This window comes from Scleropages formosus, chromosome 18 (assembly GCF_900964775.1).
Source record: "Scleropages formosus chromosome 18, fSclFor1.1, whole genome shotgun sequence".
Taxonomy (NCBI): domain Eukaryota; kingdom Metazoa; phylum Chordata; class Actinopteri; order Osteoglossiformes; family Osteoglossidae; genus Scleropages; species Scleropages formosus.
Genome location: NC_041823.1, coordinates 19,073,272 through 19,093,020, shown reverse-complemented (window position 1 = coordinate 19,093,020; position 19,749 = coordinate 19,073,272). Strand labels below are relative to the sequence as shown.

At 44.9% G+C, this 19,749-nt stretch overlaps 1 protein-coding gene across 2 annotated transcripts; it reads right to left on the bottom strand.

Annotated features, from left to right (window-relative positions):
- Positions 1-13,144: 13,144 nt before the first annotated feature.
- Positions 13,145-17,357, bottom strand: cox6b2 (cytochrome c oxidase subunit 6B2). Of its 2 annotated transcripts, none has more exons than XM_018736462.1 (4): positions 17,272-17,357; positions 14,486-14,595; positions 13,841-13,941; positions 13,145-13,292 (listed from the first exon to the last, which is right to left on the bottom strand). In XM_018736462.1, exons 1-4 carry the CDS (start codon positions 17,328-17,330, stop codon positions 13,239-13,241), a joined length of 324 nt encoding a protein of 107 aa, XP_018591978.1. In that variant the 5' UTR covers positions 17,331-17,357; the 3' UTR covers positions 13,145-13,238. The 2 variants fall into 2 exon arrangements, with proteins under 2 accessions (XP_018591978.1, XP_018591989.1); XM_018736473.1 differs by having other exon boundaries at positions 14,486-14,591; positions 17,272-17,350.
- Positions 17,358-19,749: the final 2,392 nt, after the last annotated feature.

Sequence of the window (19,749 nt, the reverse complement as noted above, 5' to 3'; positions counted from 1 at the left end):
GTGTGTGAGATCTGTGTGAGCGGGACGCGTCACGTGCAGGTGTGCGATCTGCGATGGATGGAGAGGAAGACTCATACCTGACCTGTGGGGTCTGCCCTATTAATCATGGCTCAGTCTGAGCTGCTCTACATGAAGATCTGCTCTTCACAATGTATATTTTTACACTGCACTCGAAAGTGGATTTGTACGCACGCTGAACATGTTGTGTAAGAGTACAGCTGTAATATATGGGCCACGCTGCTTTTTTTTTCAGAAGGGAAACGTGCTGGTAGGCGGACAGGATCGATATCGGCGTATCGGGATCAATACGATCGGTGTGGGGGCCAGCTGGTGTGGAGGAGGAGTGGCCCTTGGTCATTCGCAGTGCGTTGACCGGTAGGGGGAGGTTCCGAACACCACAGCCCCTCAGGTGCAAAAAACAGATGGGGCTGACCGTGGGGTGGGGTGGGGGGGCAATAGACAAAGAGATCAGAACAAAATCCAGCAAGTGTGTCAAAGCAGCCTAATTGTTTAACACATTTATGTATCTAACTGGTGCAGTTTAGGGTATCTTGCTCAAGGCTACTATATCTGGAAGTGAGGTTTGAACCCGTGATCTGTTATATACTAAGGCAGCAGCTGTAACCACCGCGTCAGCCGCATCCCTCCGCAGGCAGCGACCCTGCATGAGACAGAAGCGGTGGCAGATACGGTGACTGAAAATCAGCTGCAGCTCAGATCTGTCAGCGTGTCACCTCGTTTGATTCCGGCACAAATTTACATTTGCGTTTATTCGTTTTAGGAGACGCTTTTCTCCAAAGCGACGTACATCTCAGAGAAAATACGATTTGTACATGACATTAGGAGAAAGAGACATAGCTGCAGATGTGCGATTCTTAAGTAAACCTTAAGCTGCTTCTTTCCACTTTATGCACCGATGTTCATCGCACGAGTAGGTGCACAAAACTCAGGATAGGCAATTTTTTTCTTAAGGTACACAAACATTTACATACAATACAGGAGTAGCTGTGTAAAGACTTATCTGGGGATGATCAGAAAGTTACTGTGCATGAACATTTGCACCATACATGAGCTGGAGAGGTCGTGGGCGAAGTGAATCCGAAAAGCTGAGTTTTCAGACCCAATCAGGTGCATATCATAAAAATATCCAGTATTAGTGTGCGGTTTTGTTCATTTTAGCTTTAAAGCAATTGAGTCGTTCAGTCAGGTACCATTTCCTGCTGCATCTACCTGATGAGCATGGCTCTCACAAGGGGGTGTGGTGGCGCAGCGGGTTGGAGTGGGTCCTGCTCTCTGATGGGTCTGGGGTTCGAGCCCTGCTTGGGGTGCCTTGTGATGGACTGGCGTCCCGTCCTGGGTGCGTCCCCTCCCCCTCCAGCCTTGCACCCTGTGTTGCTGGGTTAGGTTCTGACTCCCTGTGACCCTGTATGGGACAAGTGGTTCGGATGATGTTGCGATCATGGTGTGGAGTTAAGCATCTGGTCGCTTTGCACCTCTCCGTGACCTTGGTGTCTCTTGAGCTGAGTGTTGGAACGACCAGAAGAAACTTGAGGAACCCCCTCCGGCCCACAGTAGCATCGGTGCAGGGCACTGAGCAGCTCTGCCTCCCTGATACATTTTTTCATTTAGCTGATGCTTTTCTCCAGCGGAACTTAATCTATTTACCCGTTTATACAGCCAGGAAATTCTATGGGAGCAATTCAGCGTAAGTATCTTGCTCAATGGTACTACACCGTGATTTGGACCTGCAACCGTCGGGTCCAAATGCAGCAGCTCTAACCACCACGCTGCCAGCTCCTGTTGAAAGCGCACATGCTTTTGTCACAATGTTCTGCACTCTAGGCGCCGCTCCTTGGTGTCCCTGCGTGTCTCTGTCACTCTCTGCTTTGTTGCTCCCTCGTCGCTTAGCCAATTTCCTCCTCGGAAACACAGGAAGCTCTGTCATGCCTGCAAGACCTTCTGCTCTGCTACAGAAGGGAAATTCTGAGAACACAAGACGGAGGAGGATGACGGCGCTGCACAATAATTATCGGACGTCTAATCGTGGGCCTTGTACGCAGCGTACGGCTAAGCAGCGGCGTGACGGCCCGATGGGGAATGCATGCTACGTGAGCTCGTCCTGGAGGCACCGCACTGACGTTTCGTCGGCGACTTTAACGAATATGTGAAACACGTTTAAAATGAGGTCCGGCGTAGATCTTCACTTGCGTTTCCGTGCTCTTGCGTTTTTGGTTTCTGGGACCATGTGCTTGCGCAGGCACCAATGAAAGCTTCGCTCGACGGAGCTTCTATGGGTTTGCTTAAATCAGCCTTTTGCACAGTGATAATAAGCTTTAAAATTTGTTTGCAAAATGATGCATGTACTCTTCTCTCATGATTTAACACACACACTCCCTCCCTCTCTGAAACCCCTTGTCCCAAAGGGGGGGGGGTCACAGAGCCTAACCCAGCAACACAGGGGGGCACACCCAGGACAGAACACCAGCCCATTACAGGGCACCCTAAGTGGGACTTGAACCCTAAACCTACTGGAGAGCAGGACCCAGGCCAACCCACTGTGCCACTACTCTCCCTCTTTCTTTAAGACATTTTTAGTTAATTTCTTTACTCACCTGCATCCATGTGTCAGCAAGGTGTGCTGAAAATTTCTGGTTGATTAAAATTCTATGGATATTAAAATTCTATTTACAATCCAATATCTATAGGCTTCTTTTTCTTATTACGGCACATGTGTAAATTCTTTTTTCCATGCCAAGCCCAGCAGTTTTTCTCGGAAAAATGTTAAAATTCCACTATAAAATTCCACACAAAACCTCTCTACAACATCTCTGGCATCTCTGTCTCTCCACAGCTGCCTGAGCTTGCAGTAGACATGCGGTGGGGGCTGGAAAGAGGAGGTGGAACCTTGCTCTTTACATGCTGATGACAGGCATCCGATAAGACCGTAAAGGTCAGTCCTGCACCGTCTGAAAGCTGTAAGATCCCCGCTGGATCACAATGATGCCAGTCAAGTGGACATGTAAAGAATGGGGGCTGAACTACAAGTATTAGATTTGTGTCACGCAGCTGCTCGTTGTCACATCTAAGCATTTCATCCGCAGCAGAAAAATGTAAATAACAGAGAATAAAATGAATGGATACGAAGAAGACGCCACAAGCTGCAAAAGCAGCTCCTGTATTTTTATTTCAATAACAGCAGATCTCCCACTAACATGCATTTTCATCTCGACTCACCAAGGACGGAAGCTGTATGGTCTGGTCTCCATGGGAGAGAGGTGGGAGAGAGAGAAAGTCCGCCGCTCTGTTCCAGTTCAAAATGCGGAGCTGTCGCGTTGCTGACATTTACATTTACGTTTTATTCATCGAGCGGACGCCTTTCTACGAAGCGACATACGACTCACGGTAAAAGGAGGTGCGTTTCACCAACGGAGAGAGAGATACAGATACAGGCTGAGTCAGACTACGGTCATTTACTCCAAAACCACGTTTTTGCCCACACGCATTACACGAGTATCCGCACATAGAATACATAACCTTACATTAGATCCATAGAAGAGCGTGTCATAGAATTACAGAACTGATGATGAGCCCCTAGTCCACTTTGTGTCCCGTTCAGCTGACAAAATTTTCAAGTAACAAACCGACTCTTGGTCCTAATTAAGTTTGTACGTAGGGGACCTGCTGTAGTTTGCCTTTATTTTGGAAGAAATGTATGATTATTGGGGTACGGTGGTGCAGTGGGTTGAACTGAGGTCCTCCTCTCCAGTGGGTCTGGGGTTCAAGTCCCCCTTGGGGTGCCTTGCGATGGACTGGCGTCCCGTCCTGGGTGTGTCCCCTCTGGCCTTGTGCCCTGTGTTGCTGGGTAGGCTCCGGTTCCCCGCGACCCCGTATGGGACAAGCGGTTCAGAAAGTGTGTGTGTGTGTGTATGATTATCTATAGAGTGCAGAATTTTAGAGCTACAATTTTAAAGCTCAAATTTAGGTTATCCACTTTTCTAAAGGATTTAACAGTAGGGCCCCAACTACATGAACCGACAACCTCCCTGCCCTTAATAACTGTTCTTATGCTGATTTAGTTTTTCACTTCAGTTTGCTTTTCTCGCCTGACGAAGTTAGAGTGCTAAACACGAATAATCCAAAATTACAGTTATAATACATATAAATAAAAAAGAGAGTCAGCTAGCTGGCAACAGCGGAGAGGAAAACAAAAAAACTCCCAGTGACAAATGGAGAAAAATAAACCTGGGGGAATCCAGGTGTCGGTGGCTGCCCTCCCTCCTGTTGTAGGCATTCCGGTGTGGAGGCGGAGGACCTGTCTGGATGTGTCTAATACAAAAAAGCAGCAGTATAACTGTCGTGACTATGCTGCAATCTACGGAAGCTGTAATTTAATTTCCAAGCCCAAGGCTGCTGGTCACTTTATAACGTTGATGGCTTCCCGTGGCAAAGCGCACCGAGCGTCCAGGTTCGGCCGTGGCTCGGGTTCCATGTTCCCGGTGTTCCTAACACGCCCATTTTCCCTCCCTTGATGTTCTAATCATGCATGACCTTTGTCCCTTCGTAGAGAAGGTCTATAGGAAAGATCAGAGCAACACTGTCTTTAAAAGAAGAAAATCATAAAACGTCTATGTGTCTAAATCACTGTGTCTGTTTTAGAGAAACGCTTTTTCTCCCATCGGTATTATTTTCTGTGGTGGGTTGTAACAGCATGATGTGTCGTGGAATCAGACGATTAGATGATCACATACTTACGAGATACTTAGAGACATACTATGGTAATATACCTAGCCGTATACTTCAGCTGGCCTCCGCTGCCCAAAAAAATTTCGTTCGCTGTTTCACAGGATCTTGGCTGATCACATCCAGAAGCTGGCCTTTCTTGCATGGACTTGTACTAGAACTTCCACAGTTTGCCCAGCACAAGTTATTCCTTGGTGCCTGCCTGTTTTCTCTCCTTCAGACGTTTAACCCCCACAACACAATTGTTCTCAGGAGGAAGACTTGCGTGCAGATTTTAACACAATATTTTTACTTCTGTAACACAGCAGACTGACTGTGATCGGTTAACTGTCTGCAGCAGCCTTGCTTCCATAAGAATCATGAATACGTACTTCACTGACTCACTGTCTCGAAGAGCATGTCCTGATCAGGATCACCGTAGTCCGGAGCCTATCCCAGAACCCCCGGGTGCAAGACAACAAGGGGTAAGCCTGGGATGGGACGCCACTCCATCACAGGGTAGCCACTCAGGCAAATATTCACTTTAGAGTTGCCAGTTCAGGTTAAAGACATATTTTTGGAATGTGAGGAAACCAGAGCACCCGGAGGAAACCCACGCAGATACAGAGAGAACAACTGCATGCGGAGTGAACCAGATTCTAAGCAATGTCCCAAAAGCCCAGGTGCTGTTAGTGAGGAGCACTACCTGCTGCACCACCATGCCGGAATATCTCCTTGTTTTATCAGATATTATCAGTTCACAGTTTGGTCATTACTGGCAGGGTGTTGCCTTTTGCATTTGCATATTGCCAGACCATCTGGCAATTAAAAGTAGTGCTCTATATTAGCATTGACTAATTATTGCACTTTTCTCCAGAGGAGCTGTCAGTGTTTTTCTGGGGTTGTTGTATCCAGGACCTAGGACTTGCTTTAGGGTTTCACTGGTATTCTGGAAGTTTGATATGACCGTGGCATCTTCGGCGCCTTCCTCTTTGCCGCATTCTAATGCTCGACACACACCCTGCACTTCCGCCACTAGTGCCCCCACTTTCCTGTCGATAACACTCATTGGCTGCCCTTGCATCATGAGGAATATTGCACAACAAAACCTGCTTCCTCAGCTTAGATTCTATTATCACTATATGTGAAATCGGCTGCAATCACAGGACCTGAACAAGACCAAGCAATTCTGGAGTTAGTTTAGCCGTAAAACTAAACTAAAACGGTGTTCTGAACCGCACCGCATACACACACACTGTCTGAAGCTGCTTGTCCCAAGTGGGGTCAATGCGAGCCGGAGCCTAACCCGGCAACACAGGGCTCAAGGCTGGAGGGGGAGGGGACACACCCAGGGCGGGACGCCAGTCCATCAAAAGGCACCCCAAGCAGCACTCGAACCCCAGACCCACCAGAGAGCAGGACCCAGCCAAGCCGCTGCGCCATCACGCTCCCCGCTGCATATACAGTATTGTCTTTTTTCTTATTATTTGATAATATAACTTGCAATCTTGTTTGAAAACATTGTTTTAACTCCAGGTTAGTAAAGTTAGTATGGGCAGCAGGAGTCCTGGTGCTTACAGCAATTGCCTTGTAATCAAAGGACCAGGGTTCCAATCCATGCTGCCAGTGTAGTACCCCTGAGCAAAGTACTTACCCTGAATTGCTCTGGTAAAAATTACCCGGCTGTATAAATGGGTAAATAATTGTAAGTAGCTTAGTAGACAATAACTAGTATATTACTGTGTATATACAGTATACTAAATAGTATACATAACTCTAAAAGTGAATTTGGAGAAATTCAGGTGTCAGCTAAACAAATAAATAATACAAATATACAACTTTTTGCAAATACTGCTGCGTTGTACTTGGAACAAAATTGTGGGATCCTGAAACTTTCTATTCTGGCCGCTTGATTTCTCAACCGGTACCTTTCAAATGGGGAAAGAAAGAGAGAAGATCGATGCACAGTCTCAGCCAAATCACTTCCTCCTCCAAACTGCTCCTTTCATCTGATGGAGAAAGCACTCGGAACAGTTCGCCATTGTGAGGATATTTTTCCTTCCTAAGAAAGGAGGTCGGAGGACGAAAGGTCGTTTAACGTGAGCGCAAAGGCATAAGAGCCGGAGGAGAAGGTCCTCCAAGCTGCCCTTTCATAAATCTATGTCCAGCATGAGATCCTCCTATGGCCATCCCTGCACCTTGGCCCCACAGGAACAAAATTACGTTCTGTATCCAGCCATAATGAAACAATACCGTCTTTATCCAATGAAGTGCAAATATCACAGCTATCGTCCGAAAACACGCAGTGTTCCCGAACCGGTGCAGTCAAAAAAACCCACAAAGTTTCAGTTGGTTGCCACATCTACTCGTCACACCCGCTTCTAGCCGGTTTTACACCATCATCAACATTTGACACGTTTCATTATCGTGCTGTACAGTGTGAGGTACTCAGGGGGTGTATTATTCCGCATCCTGTCCCTCTCAGATTATAACAGATCTTATAGACGGGATCGCAAACGATATATTTTTTTATGAAAGGCTGCCACTACTGTAGTTGGATGGCCAGAAATGTTCATTCTTAGCACATGGGTTGCAGTACAGTGAGTCCTTGAGACAGAACCCAAAGCCCCACCCAGCAGGGTGCCTCACATTTCCAACTCAAGGTTCGTCCAAAACGTGAAATCCGGTACCTGAGCGCAAAACACAGGAGTCAACTTCATGCCTGTTACCTTCTGGTACACTGTATACTCTATACTGTACACTGAGTACTGTACACTGTCTATTGTACACTGTATACTGTACACTGCATACTGTACACCATACACTGTACACTGTATACCATACACTGCATACTGTACACTGTATACTGCACACTTTGCACTGTATACTGTACACTGCATACTGCACACTCCACACTGTATACTATACACTGTCTATTGTACACTGTATACTGTACACAGAACACTGTAAACCGTACACTGCATACTGTACACCATACACTGTACACTGTATACCATACACTGCATACTGTACACTGCATATTGCACACTCCACACTGTATACTATACACTGTCTATTGTACACTGTATACTGTACATGGTACACTGTAAATTGTAAACCGTACACTGCATACTGTACACCATACACTGTACACTGTATACTGTATACCATACACTGCACACTGTATACTGTACACTGCATACTGCACACTCCACCCTGTATACTGTACACTGTACACTGTATACCATACACTACATCTGGTACACTGTATACTGCACACTTTACACTGTATACTGTACACTGTATACCATGCACTGCACACTGTATACTGTATACTGCACACTTTGCACTGTATACTGTACACTGTATACCATGCACTGCACACTGTATACTGTACACTGCATACGGCACACTCCACCCTGTATACTGTACACTGTACACTGTATACCATACACTACATAAGGTACACTGTATACTGCACACTTTACACTGTATACTGTACACTGTATACCATACACTGCACACTTCACACGGTATGCTGTACACTGTATACTGTATACCATACACTGCATACTGTACACTGTATACTGCACACTTTGCACTGTATACTGTACACTGCATACTGCACACTCCACACTGTATACTATACACTGTCTATTGTACACTGTATACTGTACACAGAACACTGTAAACCGTACACTGCATACTGTACACCATACACTGTACACTGTATACCATACACTGCATACTGTACACTGCATATTGCACACTCCACACTGTATACTATACACTGTCTATTGTACACTGTATACTGTACATGGTACACTGTAAATTGTAAACCGTACACTGCATACTGTACACCATACACTGTACACTGTATACTGTATACCATACACTGCACACTGTATACTGTACACTGCATACTGCACACTCCACCCTGTATACTGTACACTGTACACTGTATACCATACACTACATCTGGTACACTGTATACTGCACACTTTACACTGTATACTGTACACTGTATACCATGCACTGCACACTGTATACTGTATACTGCACACTTTGCACTGTATACTGTACACTGTATACCATGCACTGCACACTGTATACTGTACACTGCATACGGCACACTCCACCCTGTATACTGTACACTGTACACTGTATACCATACACTACATAAGGTACACTGTATACTGCACACTTTACACTGTATACTGTACACTGTATACCATACACTGCACACTTCACACGGTATGCTGTACACTGTATACTGTATACCATACACTGCATACTGTACATTGTATACTGCACACTGTATACTGCACGATGTATACTGTACACTATATACTTTACACTGCACACTGTATACTGAGCAACTCTGGGCCTTTGACAAGATGTGAGATTTGCTTTGACGTGTTGAACTTCCCCTGTGATTGTCCCAACTGGTCACCCGATGGCCATATTGCTCTTCTTATGACCCACCGTGAAACTTCGGCTTGGTTTTGCCTCTTCCTGTGGTGCCGAGGACTCCGCAGCCTTTTGTATTATGCGTGGAGAAGAACGATGACAACAGACGTGTCCTTGACCACTTTCCATGCCAAGGGAGGGGATGGAAATGCTTTCTTCTGTCACTTTTTTTCCCAGGCACAGACATGGGGAGAACTCCACACAGCCCGAGCTGGGTTCGAACCCCATGTGGAGAGAAATACTGGAGGTAAAATATGTTGCGTACGCATGCGCAGCTTTGCATAACCATGACATTTCCAAGTTCTCTGCTTCCCTTCCTTCAAAGGATGAATGTTTTGATCCACGGGAACAAGTCATATATCCTTTGACTCCATGAACTACGGACGACAGAATTGGATTCCGTACAGTGGATCCTTTTTAAAGAATATCTGCAGGATGGTATAGAGTATGAGTACAGTGTATATAAAGTTTATGAAAATGGGATCTATATTGCATGGGCGATACCAATATTATAGTGTAAATCCATAATTTGAAGGCAACGGCCTTTTGTAACAGCCATGATCAAATCGCCATATTGAGGTCTTTCCTGCGACTTTTCCCTCGAAGAAAGCCGTAATGTTGCAGCCGTTCGCTTTTGTCCGAAGACGCATCAGACTCCGAATTTGCTTCAGCCACCTTTGTAGGATAATGACCGCAATTTTGGTTTTCTGTGTTTGTCCTCCTTCCCGTTCTCAGCATCAGGTTGTGCAAATGGTGTTGTTGCCAAGGTGACTAAAGCCACTGACCCAATAATTAGAAGACGTGCCCTTTCAGACAACCGCAGTGCCTCCGAAGATATTCAGACAAGGGAGGAGGTGGAGGGGATATGCTGTGAATAACTAATACACCTCATACAAATACTGGCAGCATCACACTGCCTAAGGGCCAGAATTCTATGAATAAAACAACCTTCTAACCTTGAGAAATGCCGCTCCCGCTTCTTTCCTGAGCTTTCGTCAGCAAAACGCACGTATGTATCGAGCCACCCGAAAAGAGCCTCGTCCTTTTATTTCTACGTTCAGTTTTCTCAGTAATCCCCTGGTTTACCTCACCCCGTAATTTCCTCTGGTTTACCTTTTTTATGTGCAAGGAAGCAAACATCAGCCTATTCCGCGTCTCGCATCCTTCGTTCATCCGACGCCGCTCTTTTTCATGGCCCTCAAGTTCAGCTGCGCTGTATGAACGTTTGGGCTTTCTCCCGCTATGCCCATAAAAGTGCCGGATTCCCTCCCAGAGACTCTCAGGGGTTCTCCTGCTCCGCACATCTTCCCATCCAAGCCCAAAACCAACATGTGGAAAACTGCTAATTACATTAGTGGGCTCTCTTTTTATCTCTCCTCTTTCTCGATCACTTATTTTACAATTATTTTCTCATTTTTGTACAACTGTTGTCATTTTTAATTTGGAATTTTATTGCAGTTGGCTTTATTGGTGTAAACGGGGTGCAGCGGCGCAGCGGGATTGGCCTGTGCCTGCTCTCGGGCGGGTCTGGGGTTCGAGTCCCACTTGGGATGTCTTGTAATGGACTGGTGTCCCATCCTGGGTGTGTCCCCTCCCCCTCCAGCCTCGCTCCCTGTGTTGCCAGGTTAGGCTCTGGCTCACCGTGATCCTGGATTGGACAAGCAGTTTCAGTCAGCATGTGTGTGTGTGTTTATTGCTGTAACTTATATCTCATTCTTTATTGTTAGGGGCTTCAAAGATCTGCTTTTAAAGGCTCTGTCTCAGGGAAGTCGTTCCACCACAACGGAGCCAGAACGGAGAGCCATTGTGCTTTACCTTTCGTGCGTGGGACCACCTGGAGGGCAGATGTGGAAGAATGTAGCGGTCTGGTTGTGGTGTATAACTACTTCCGTTTCTATTCATAAAGTAGGGTAATTTTTACTCTATCAGCTCCCAGTAAGTACCTTGCTCAAGGGTACCAAAGCAGGAGCTGATATGAAACATTCATTAGTAAGGCTACACTGTACCTGTAACAGCACAGTGTTCGTGTGCATCGCAGAGTGAAAGACACAGGCAGTGGTCTTGTGAACTTTATTTCGTTATTCTGTATAATAAACATCCATTAAGGGTGTATCCAACGGGGTGAATTCAACAATGAACGAATGAATGAATGAACGAATTACAAGCTGAAAATAATACATTTGGCTACAAATATTATGAAATATGCTGCAGAAAAATACTGGCTTCTCTCATATAACAGGGTCTCCTTTTATTTCCTTCAATCCCAAATTAAGAGCAAATGTAATCTGTACCTTAACATTCACATAACAAGCTGTCATGTTGCACTTCCGAAAAACATCTTACAAGAACAGGAATTTACATTCCTTGTAAAAGATAAGATGAACATTTCACCTGAAACACTTCTGTGGAGGAAACCAGAGCAGAAGATGCAAATTCCACACAGACTGAGCTGGATTAGAGCCTACTCTCAAACAGCAGCACTGCTTGCTCAGCCACCATGCCCCCCCAGCATATCCAGAAATAATTTTGTGCAACATTTCTTGTGAAAGCTGGACACTGAATAAGCAGTATAAGGAAGCACAGACTCCTTTGAACTGTGCTGCTGGAGGGCAGTTAAGCACAACAGTGAATGACGCCACCATGTGGACAACAGCAGGTATTACACCCTCCCAGCATTAGGACTTGACTGTTAAAAACACTCAACTGTGGCTTCTATTTCACACACAAGTATGGCTCAAATGGGGGTGCGGTGGCGCGGTGGCGCGGTGGCGCAGTGGCGCAGTGGGTTGGACTGCAGTCCTGCTCTCCGGTGGGTCTGGGGTTCGAGTCCTGCCTGGGGCGCCTTGCGGCAAACTGGCGTCCCGTCCTGGGTGTAGCCCCCTCCCCTTCCGGCCTTATGCCCTGTGTTGCCGGGTAGGCTCTGGTTCCCTGTGACCCTGTATGGGACAAGCGGTTCTGAAAATGTGTGTGTGTGTATTGTTCAAATGAGACCAATGGAAGTATGGACCTCCTGGAAGAACTATGAATTTTTATCTGTCAGTTTCATTGTTATTTATTTAAATAATGCAAGCCATAATCCCTCAATTTGTATCCTGCTCTACAAGACTGTGACATTCTTATTAAACTAAACACTTCAAAGGAAATCATACATTAAGATCTTGGGGAAAAACTGCTTTCTTCTGTCAGAAGGGGTCACAGGCAGACAAACTTGTCATGTCTTGTCACAGTAAATCCACCCATCCCATAAATTCCATAGTTAGTGCAACACCAACCAATCCCTGAGTTATAAGAACGTTCAGATCCACTAAAACCAAACTACCTTGTTAAATGTTAGCTAACAATACCCTTTTAATCAGAATTTTTGTATTTGTATCAGTACAAAAGCTATATTTCACTTTATTTGCATAGGGTAATCTTACAACGTAAGTGGCATAATAAGCACCCATAATAAGAACCTATTGACAGTGATGTTTCTATATGTAATGTGATCCAGAGAAGGAAAATCATGCAAAATCGAGGAAATCAACTGACTAACCAAATACCATATATCTTCCTCATTTGTATTCTGTAAATATTTTTCTTATTTAAGATGCTGATTAAACTCTTGTTTACTAAACTGTGATCATGAAACCATTAAGGCCATATTGTTATGACATTATAACCTTGCAACAAGCCAACGGGCGGTCAGCCACCTATTTCTTCAACATCCTAGCTAAAGTGAAGGGTGACTGAGGCAGGCAGTTAGCGGCACATGGAAATCTATGCTGGCTGTAGGCCACAGACAGCCCGAATTAAAAAATTTAACATTTGTTTTAGCAAGACGGCCAATTTCCTATATAGGACATGAGAGCTTGGCAGCTACGTAACTTGGCTTAACAGTTGGCCATCTGAACAACTCAAAGTAAACAGCCCATTCCAGCCAAAGAACAAATAATCACTCGAAGATAAAAAGAAATCAGAGTAAAGTGTTTATTATCAGTATAGTGAAACGTATAGTAACAGAATGTTTAAAGATTATGCAGGCAGAGCTGAGGATTCACAGAGGGGCTTCAAATTCTGCCAGGAAAACTGCCATTTTCAACCTGGTCGTTCCATTTCTCAACCTGAGGAAAGATGAGAAACACACACACACATTTTCAGAACCGCTTGTCCCATACGGGGTCACGGGGAACCGGAGCCTACCCGGTAACACAGGGCGTAAGGCCGGAGGGGGAGGGGACACACCCAGGACGGGACGCCAGTCCGTCGCAAGGCACCCCAAGCGGGACTCGAACCCCAGACCCACCGGAGAGCAGGACTGCGGTCCAACCCACTGCGCCACCGCACCCCCTGAAGATGAGAAACATCAGGACAAAAATGTACGCTTAACTGTCATTTCCTCTGCGTGTTTATTTCTAACAGGAAGTCTGTAAGATGCATGCACTTTAATCACTCTAGTGACAGAGAATGAAGCTGGAAAGCAATGCACTACATACCGATTTAGAGAACAGTTGTGCACATTTCAAAGAGCTGACATTTTGCTATAATTTTAAATTTACTTTTACATGGTATCATGAGCTGAAGCGTCAGACATATATAGTGTTATGCTACAGCATAAAAGCTTTTTTCTATTGCAGTCAGCATATATATTTCAGTAAGAGCATATACATACCCAGCCAATAGGGCAAAGACTTTTGAAGACCCTCTGGTACCATTCACAGGGGGCCACATCAAGACCTTTAGCTGTCAGTGCTTTGTTGCACCGGTGAAAGTCTGGAGGAACAACAAAAAGGGCCATTAATATGCAGAATGTTCTGAGAGGGCAAAGACTTCAAAAATATAAATGGAAGAAAATATGAAGAGTGTGGAACTGACTTAATTCAACACACTTCTACAGTGTTTACAGCTTGAGTCTTGTGTGGAGTGTTGGTGATGAATAAGATAAACATTGCACAGGTTTATGGAATGAACTGGTCCAAAAGTGGCACTGAACAGCAATTTTTGGAGAGAAAGCATTTTCTCATTTAAAGTTAATTATTTATTGATTGTGACTTGACTTAAAAGCAACACTGAATTTACAATCACCAAAAACCATCACTTTCGAACCGTGCTCACAATCTGAGAAGCCTGTGTACAGACTACTGTCATCCCGCCAAGTGATGTGCTGAAATATATTAAAATTTATTGCAAACAGCTTTGCTTTCAAGTGCTAGAAAACAAAGGAGCTAGTGCAGTCTGCAGAGAGCAAAAACAAAAACCCAAGGTACTTCTGTAGCACAGTAGCCACTACACGCTTCTGGGAGACAGCTGACCTTACCGAGGTAGTTCTGGTAACAGTTGCGTGTCTGGTTAGTGTTGGGGAAGCGGGCATCAAAGGGAGCCGTCCTGTAGTTCTGTATCTTCTCCTCAATCACGTCCGACATCTTCCTTACAAGGCAGTCCAGACAGACAGCAACCAGACAGTCAACACGCAGTAAGCATAAAAGTAATTGCTTTCCATTAAATTCAAACGATGCAGAAGCAACCACACAATTTCAAACACACAAATATGTCTTGGTTATACAGGTATCCCTCGCTATCCAAACTCCATTCGAATATTCACTGTAACGGCTTTCAAAAATGTTTCCCCAAAATTCACTACCGGAATCAACAACCCACTCATCTGAAAAAATTTCAAAGTGAAAAGCAGCGAAAACGTTTAAGTTGCGCGTGAGTCTGGGCAAGAGGACGTAGAGTGGGCTGCAGTCATATCTCAGCTGTTCTCTCGACAGGATCACATGTCCTGCTCACGTTGCTTAAACGTGTTGTGCATCATCGCTACCATGATCCCCAGATTCACTGAAAACGTCTTCTACGAAAGTGGAAAAGTTGGTGAACAAAGTGGGTGAGCATCAGAGGCCGAGAAAAGCCCATACGTTGGGAGAAAGGCTGTAAGTATATTGAGACAGGTGAATGCACTGATCTTGGTCATCACGTCCCACTGCTTACATTTACGTTGATTTATTTAGGAGATGCTTTTCTCCAAAGCAACTTCCAATGAACTCCATGTAGCCCACATACCTCATTCACCAGGGTAACTTAGACTGCTAGATACACTACTTGTAATGGGTCACTCATCCATACATCAGTGGAACACATTCTCTCTGTCATTCATACACTATGGGTGAACCTGAACAGCATGTTTAGACTGTGGGAGGAAACCAGAGCACCCGGAGGAAACCCATGCAGACACGGGGAGAACACGCAAACTCCACACAGTCTGAGCGGAGATCGAACCCATATCCTGTCACACCACCCAGGCGCTGTGATACAGCGGAGCTACTCGCTGTGACACCGTGTCGCTGCTTCATCTAAGACTTCGGACGATGGTTCGTAGTCACTCACTTCCGGAATCTTGAACGCCGAGAAGAAAAGGCTGTCCATCAGCCCCTTGGATTTAGACATGGACAAACCTCAAGCATTTACTGGTTCACTCACTCTAGCTCATCTTCCCCCACGACTGAACAGCAACAAGAGCCTTTATCTCCCTCCTCATTTACATTTATTCATTCATCTGACACTTTTCTCCAAAGCAACTTACACCGATAAACTAGTTACAATTATTTACCCCTTTATACAGCCGGGTAACTTTTACTGGAGCAAATTTATGATAAGTACCTTGCTCAAGGGTACTACAACTACAGGTGGAATTCAAACCTGCAACCTCTTGGTGATGTAGTGGTTAGAACTGCTGCCTTTGGACCAACCATCACCATCTAACCACTATTTTCACCATACACCGACAGTTGGCAACTATCTTCCTGCCAACAACTCTTACTTAGGCAACTCTTCAATCAGTACGTGACCATTATTCTAAAACTGCTTTTGTTCAGTTCATTTCGCCAAGTGTTATTTAGATTCATTTTGTACCTAAATATAATTTCATTGTTTGTTTATGCTACAGCACATGTTGCAGTATACAGCATAACTGTACATCACTGTCCTGTTCTATACAGTATTGTGTACTGCACATACCAAATAATCACACGCGGACACACTGAAGCTGCTTGTCCCGAGCAGGGTCGTGGTGAGCCGGAGCCTAACCCGGCAACATAGATAGGGTGTAAGGCCGGAGGGGGAGGGGACACACCGAGGACAGGACGCCAGTCCATCACAAAGCACCCCAGGCGGGACTCGAACCCCAGACCCACCAGAGAGCAGGACCTGGTGGATTGTATACAGGACTCAGGAGTTGTATACAAGTGTTTTACAAACACTGGGGAATTGTTCAGGGAAAGCATTATTTTCCCATTTAAAATAATGGAATATAGGTTCTCGTTCCCCAAACTTGGAAATCCGACACGTTTTTAGGAACGGATCACACTGGGATTACGAGGGATGCCTGTTATGATGAAGCGAGAGCCCAGTGCAACACTGTGACTGTATCCCACCGATCCCACTTAGCGCTATGCTGCCCCCTGGAGGCAGTCCGCTGTACGACGCCTTTACGACGACCGACTGACAAAACGGACTCGGATAAACACAAACAACAGCGCACAGAGAACCTAAGAGCAGTAATTTCGAAAGACAACATAAAGCAAGGAAACTAGTAGACGAGAAACAGATAGAGGTTCGTGGGGAATAACGTAGTAAAAAAGAGTACACAGGGGTTGCCATGACCGACCGTAACTGGATCGAATCGTTTACAATGACTATTGACTGACGGATTTACGAACTATGCAGCTAATCTTGGGAATGCATAAAATCAGTCATTTTTTCGAAATCATCATCACGCTCATGATTACTTCTAGACTACGTGGTTGAGTTTGACGTACCAGGCTGAAATTGCTGCAGCTTCACTGAACTTCACTGCCACTATGATACTCTGCATCACCAACTTGCGACTTAATTTAACCAGCGGTGACAGATTATTGGCGCCGCATGGCATGAACTCTTCCGTTGCCGTTCTAGTAAATAGTTTTGCTAAAAACAAGTATTTACCACCATTCAAAACGGGGCAGAACATTATTTTCGACTTATTGTAAATGTTCGACGTTGCTTTCATAACCACACACCTGAATTACCTCCGAATTGTTCTGAAAAATGAACAAATACGCGATTTACCTCTGCTCAATCTGTCCCGTCGTCCTAACCGTTAGGCTGCTCGTCCGGAGAGGTCGCATAGCGCGCACTGCATTCTGGGATACAGGAGGACACTGGGAAGGAGGAGGGGTCCGCGGGCACTTGATTCCAAAGCGATGTCGCGCGGAGCCCGCTAATGAATAAAAAGTGCTTATTTTTCAGCGAATGGTAGTAGAAAGCGTTTGGCAGATTCTGGCGCAAGAGAATATTGTTGATCTCTCTCTGACCCATTTTTCCAAGGAGAATTACAGTGTTACATAATCAACTTTGATTTACCCATTGAATCGGCGGGATGCACTGTGTCAGTTCAGGCTAAGTACCCGGATCAAGGGTAGCTACTATAGGGAGATTTGAACCAGGAACATCCAGATTACAGGGCGACATCTCCGAATACCACAGTACCTGTTACAAATTAGTACCGCCTGTATACTGCTTTCTTATTTATCTTTGCACCCATCACCCAGTGTTTCACTTATAGCTCCAGCTCTTGATGAATTTATCATTTTCAAATTAAACGCCCTAATCCTCATCCACAGCACTCTCTAACAGTTAAGCATTTCCCCTCCCCATGCCACATCTCACACCCTTTTTGCTATGTGCTGTCTTGTTACACCCCTGATGCCCACCTTCATTTTTAACCCCCAAGGTTTCAAGTCATGGAATTAATTCTCAATGTATGTAAGACTGCCGCATCAGTCATGGTCTTCAAGTTCAGAGTCAAACTCACCCTGTGAAGACTGTAGGTTGTGTTGACTTTCAGACTGGCCCTTGTCAGATGATTAGGACTGGTAAAGTCACCTAGGGAATTGATAGATACATACATATGCACAGTCTGAAACCACTTGTCCCATACGGGTTCGTGGGGAGCCAGAGCCTAACCGGCATCACAAGGTGTAAGGCTGGAAGGGGAGGGGACACACCCAGGACGGGATGCCAGTCCATCGCAAGGCATCCCAAGCAGGACTCAAACCCCAGACCCACCGGAGAGGAGGACCCAGTCCAACCCACTGTACCACCACACCACTGCACCACTGCACCCTCAAGTGATAAATACACACACACATTTTCGGAACCGCTAGTCCCATACGGGGTCACGTGGAACCGGAGCCTACCCGGTGACACAGGGCGTAAGGCCGGAGGGGGACGCCAGTCCATCGCAAGGCACCCCAAGCGGGACTCGAACCCCAGACCCACTGGAGAGCAGGACCCGGTCCAACCCACTGCGCCACTGCGCCCCCAAACAAGTGATAAATATACAGTATATATTTCTTACTTATGGCTGGACTGTGTAAATAATGATTTTTGCATATCCTTGTGATTTGAAGTGTACAAATGGTGTAGGTTTAGACACATTGTTCTGCCTACAGCTATGTAACTGTAACAACATTGTCTCCCAGTACTACGCTTACAGTAATGAAGCTAGTGTGATAATAATTATTTTCATTTTTCATTATTCCCTAGATCCTTTAACAACTTCCATCTAAACTGTAAAAAAAACACCTTTTACAAAGGTGTTAGATAAATAATTATCTGTATTAACAATAAAGTAGTGTCTGTTGCTAGTATGGGACTCAGAATCCCTTACTTCTTTCAAGGTTCTGGTATCTTCACTCCGAATGTACAAAGGATAATGGAGGTGGGAAATAAATGGAGATTATAGGAATGGTTTCTCACTTTTAAAGAGATTAGTTTCCCTTTGTTTCTCCAACTACATATTTGTTTGAGTTTAGGAGGCATTAACTGCTTTTTATGAGGTGAAGTAAAATATAATTGAAAGTACAGTATGCGGTGGATATCAAAAGTCTACATACCTTATTGAAATTTCAGGTTTAGATGCAGAGACTGAAAAAACGACAGATCATGACAAATCACTTTTCACCTTTTAATAAAATCTTGAAACAATATTCAAGTGAAAAAGAATGACTTTAGGAAAAAGAATGAAAAATCCTTCGATGCCTTAGTTGCGTAAGTACGCACTCCATTTAGACTGGGTGTAATTCAACTGAAATAATTCTGATTTGCCCTAAATAGGAAGAGCTGCTGCAGAAAGATTTCCCTGAAGGTTTCTTGGTTGAATTTTACAGGAATTTGGTACACGCTATATATAATACAGTCTGTTTATGTCTTGCATTGTATCTATCGCTCATCCTACATGTTAAACATTCATACAACAAATATAAACATTGCATACTTTTCATTCTTTTCCTGTCCCAAGCTGCCTGCCAAAAATCATGTTGACCACAGGTGTCTTTCTGTCTCATTTCCTGCCTCACACCATGCTTCCTAGTTTGATTTCCAAGCAAAATTGGGTCAGCACATTAAAAAAAAAAAAAAAATACAAGTGTGCTGTGGTCAGTTTTGGAATTTAGTTATCCATATATGGGCTGGACAAGGGAAACCAGCACCCAAAGGTATCTGGTTGCCAATAAAAAGACTTGTCTTCCACAGGCTGAAATAGCA

Coding starts and splice junctions, on each gene's coding strand:
- cox6b2 (XM_018736462.1), bottom strand. CDS start 17,330: ATGCGACCTCTCCGGACGAGCAGCCTAACGGTTAGGACGACGGGACAG. Junction 14,596..17,271: donor ACGGGACAGATTGAGCAGAG/GTAAATCGCGTA, acceptor CTGCCTTGTAAG/GAAGATGTCGGACGTGATTG. Junction 13,942..14,485: donor CTGTTACCAGAACTACCTCG/GTAAGGTCAGCT, acceptor TTGTTCCTCCAG/ACTTTCACCGGTGCAACAAA.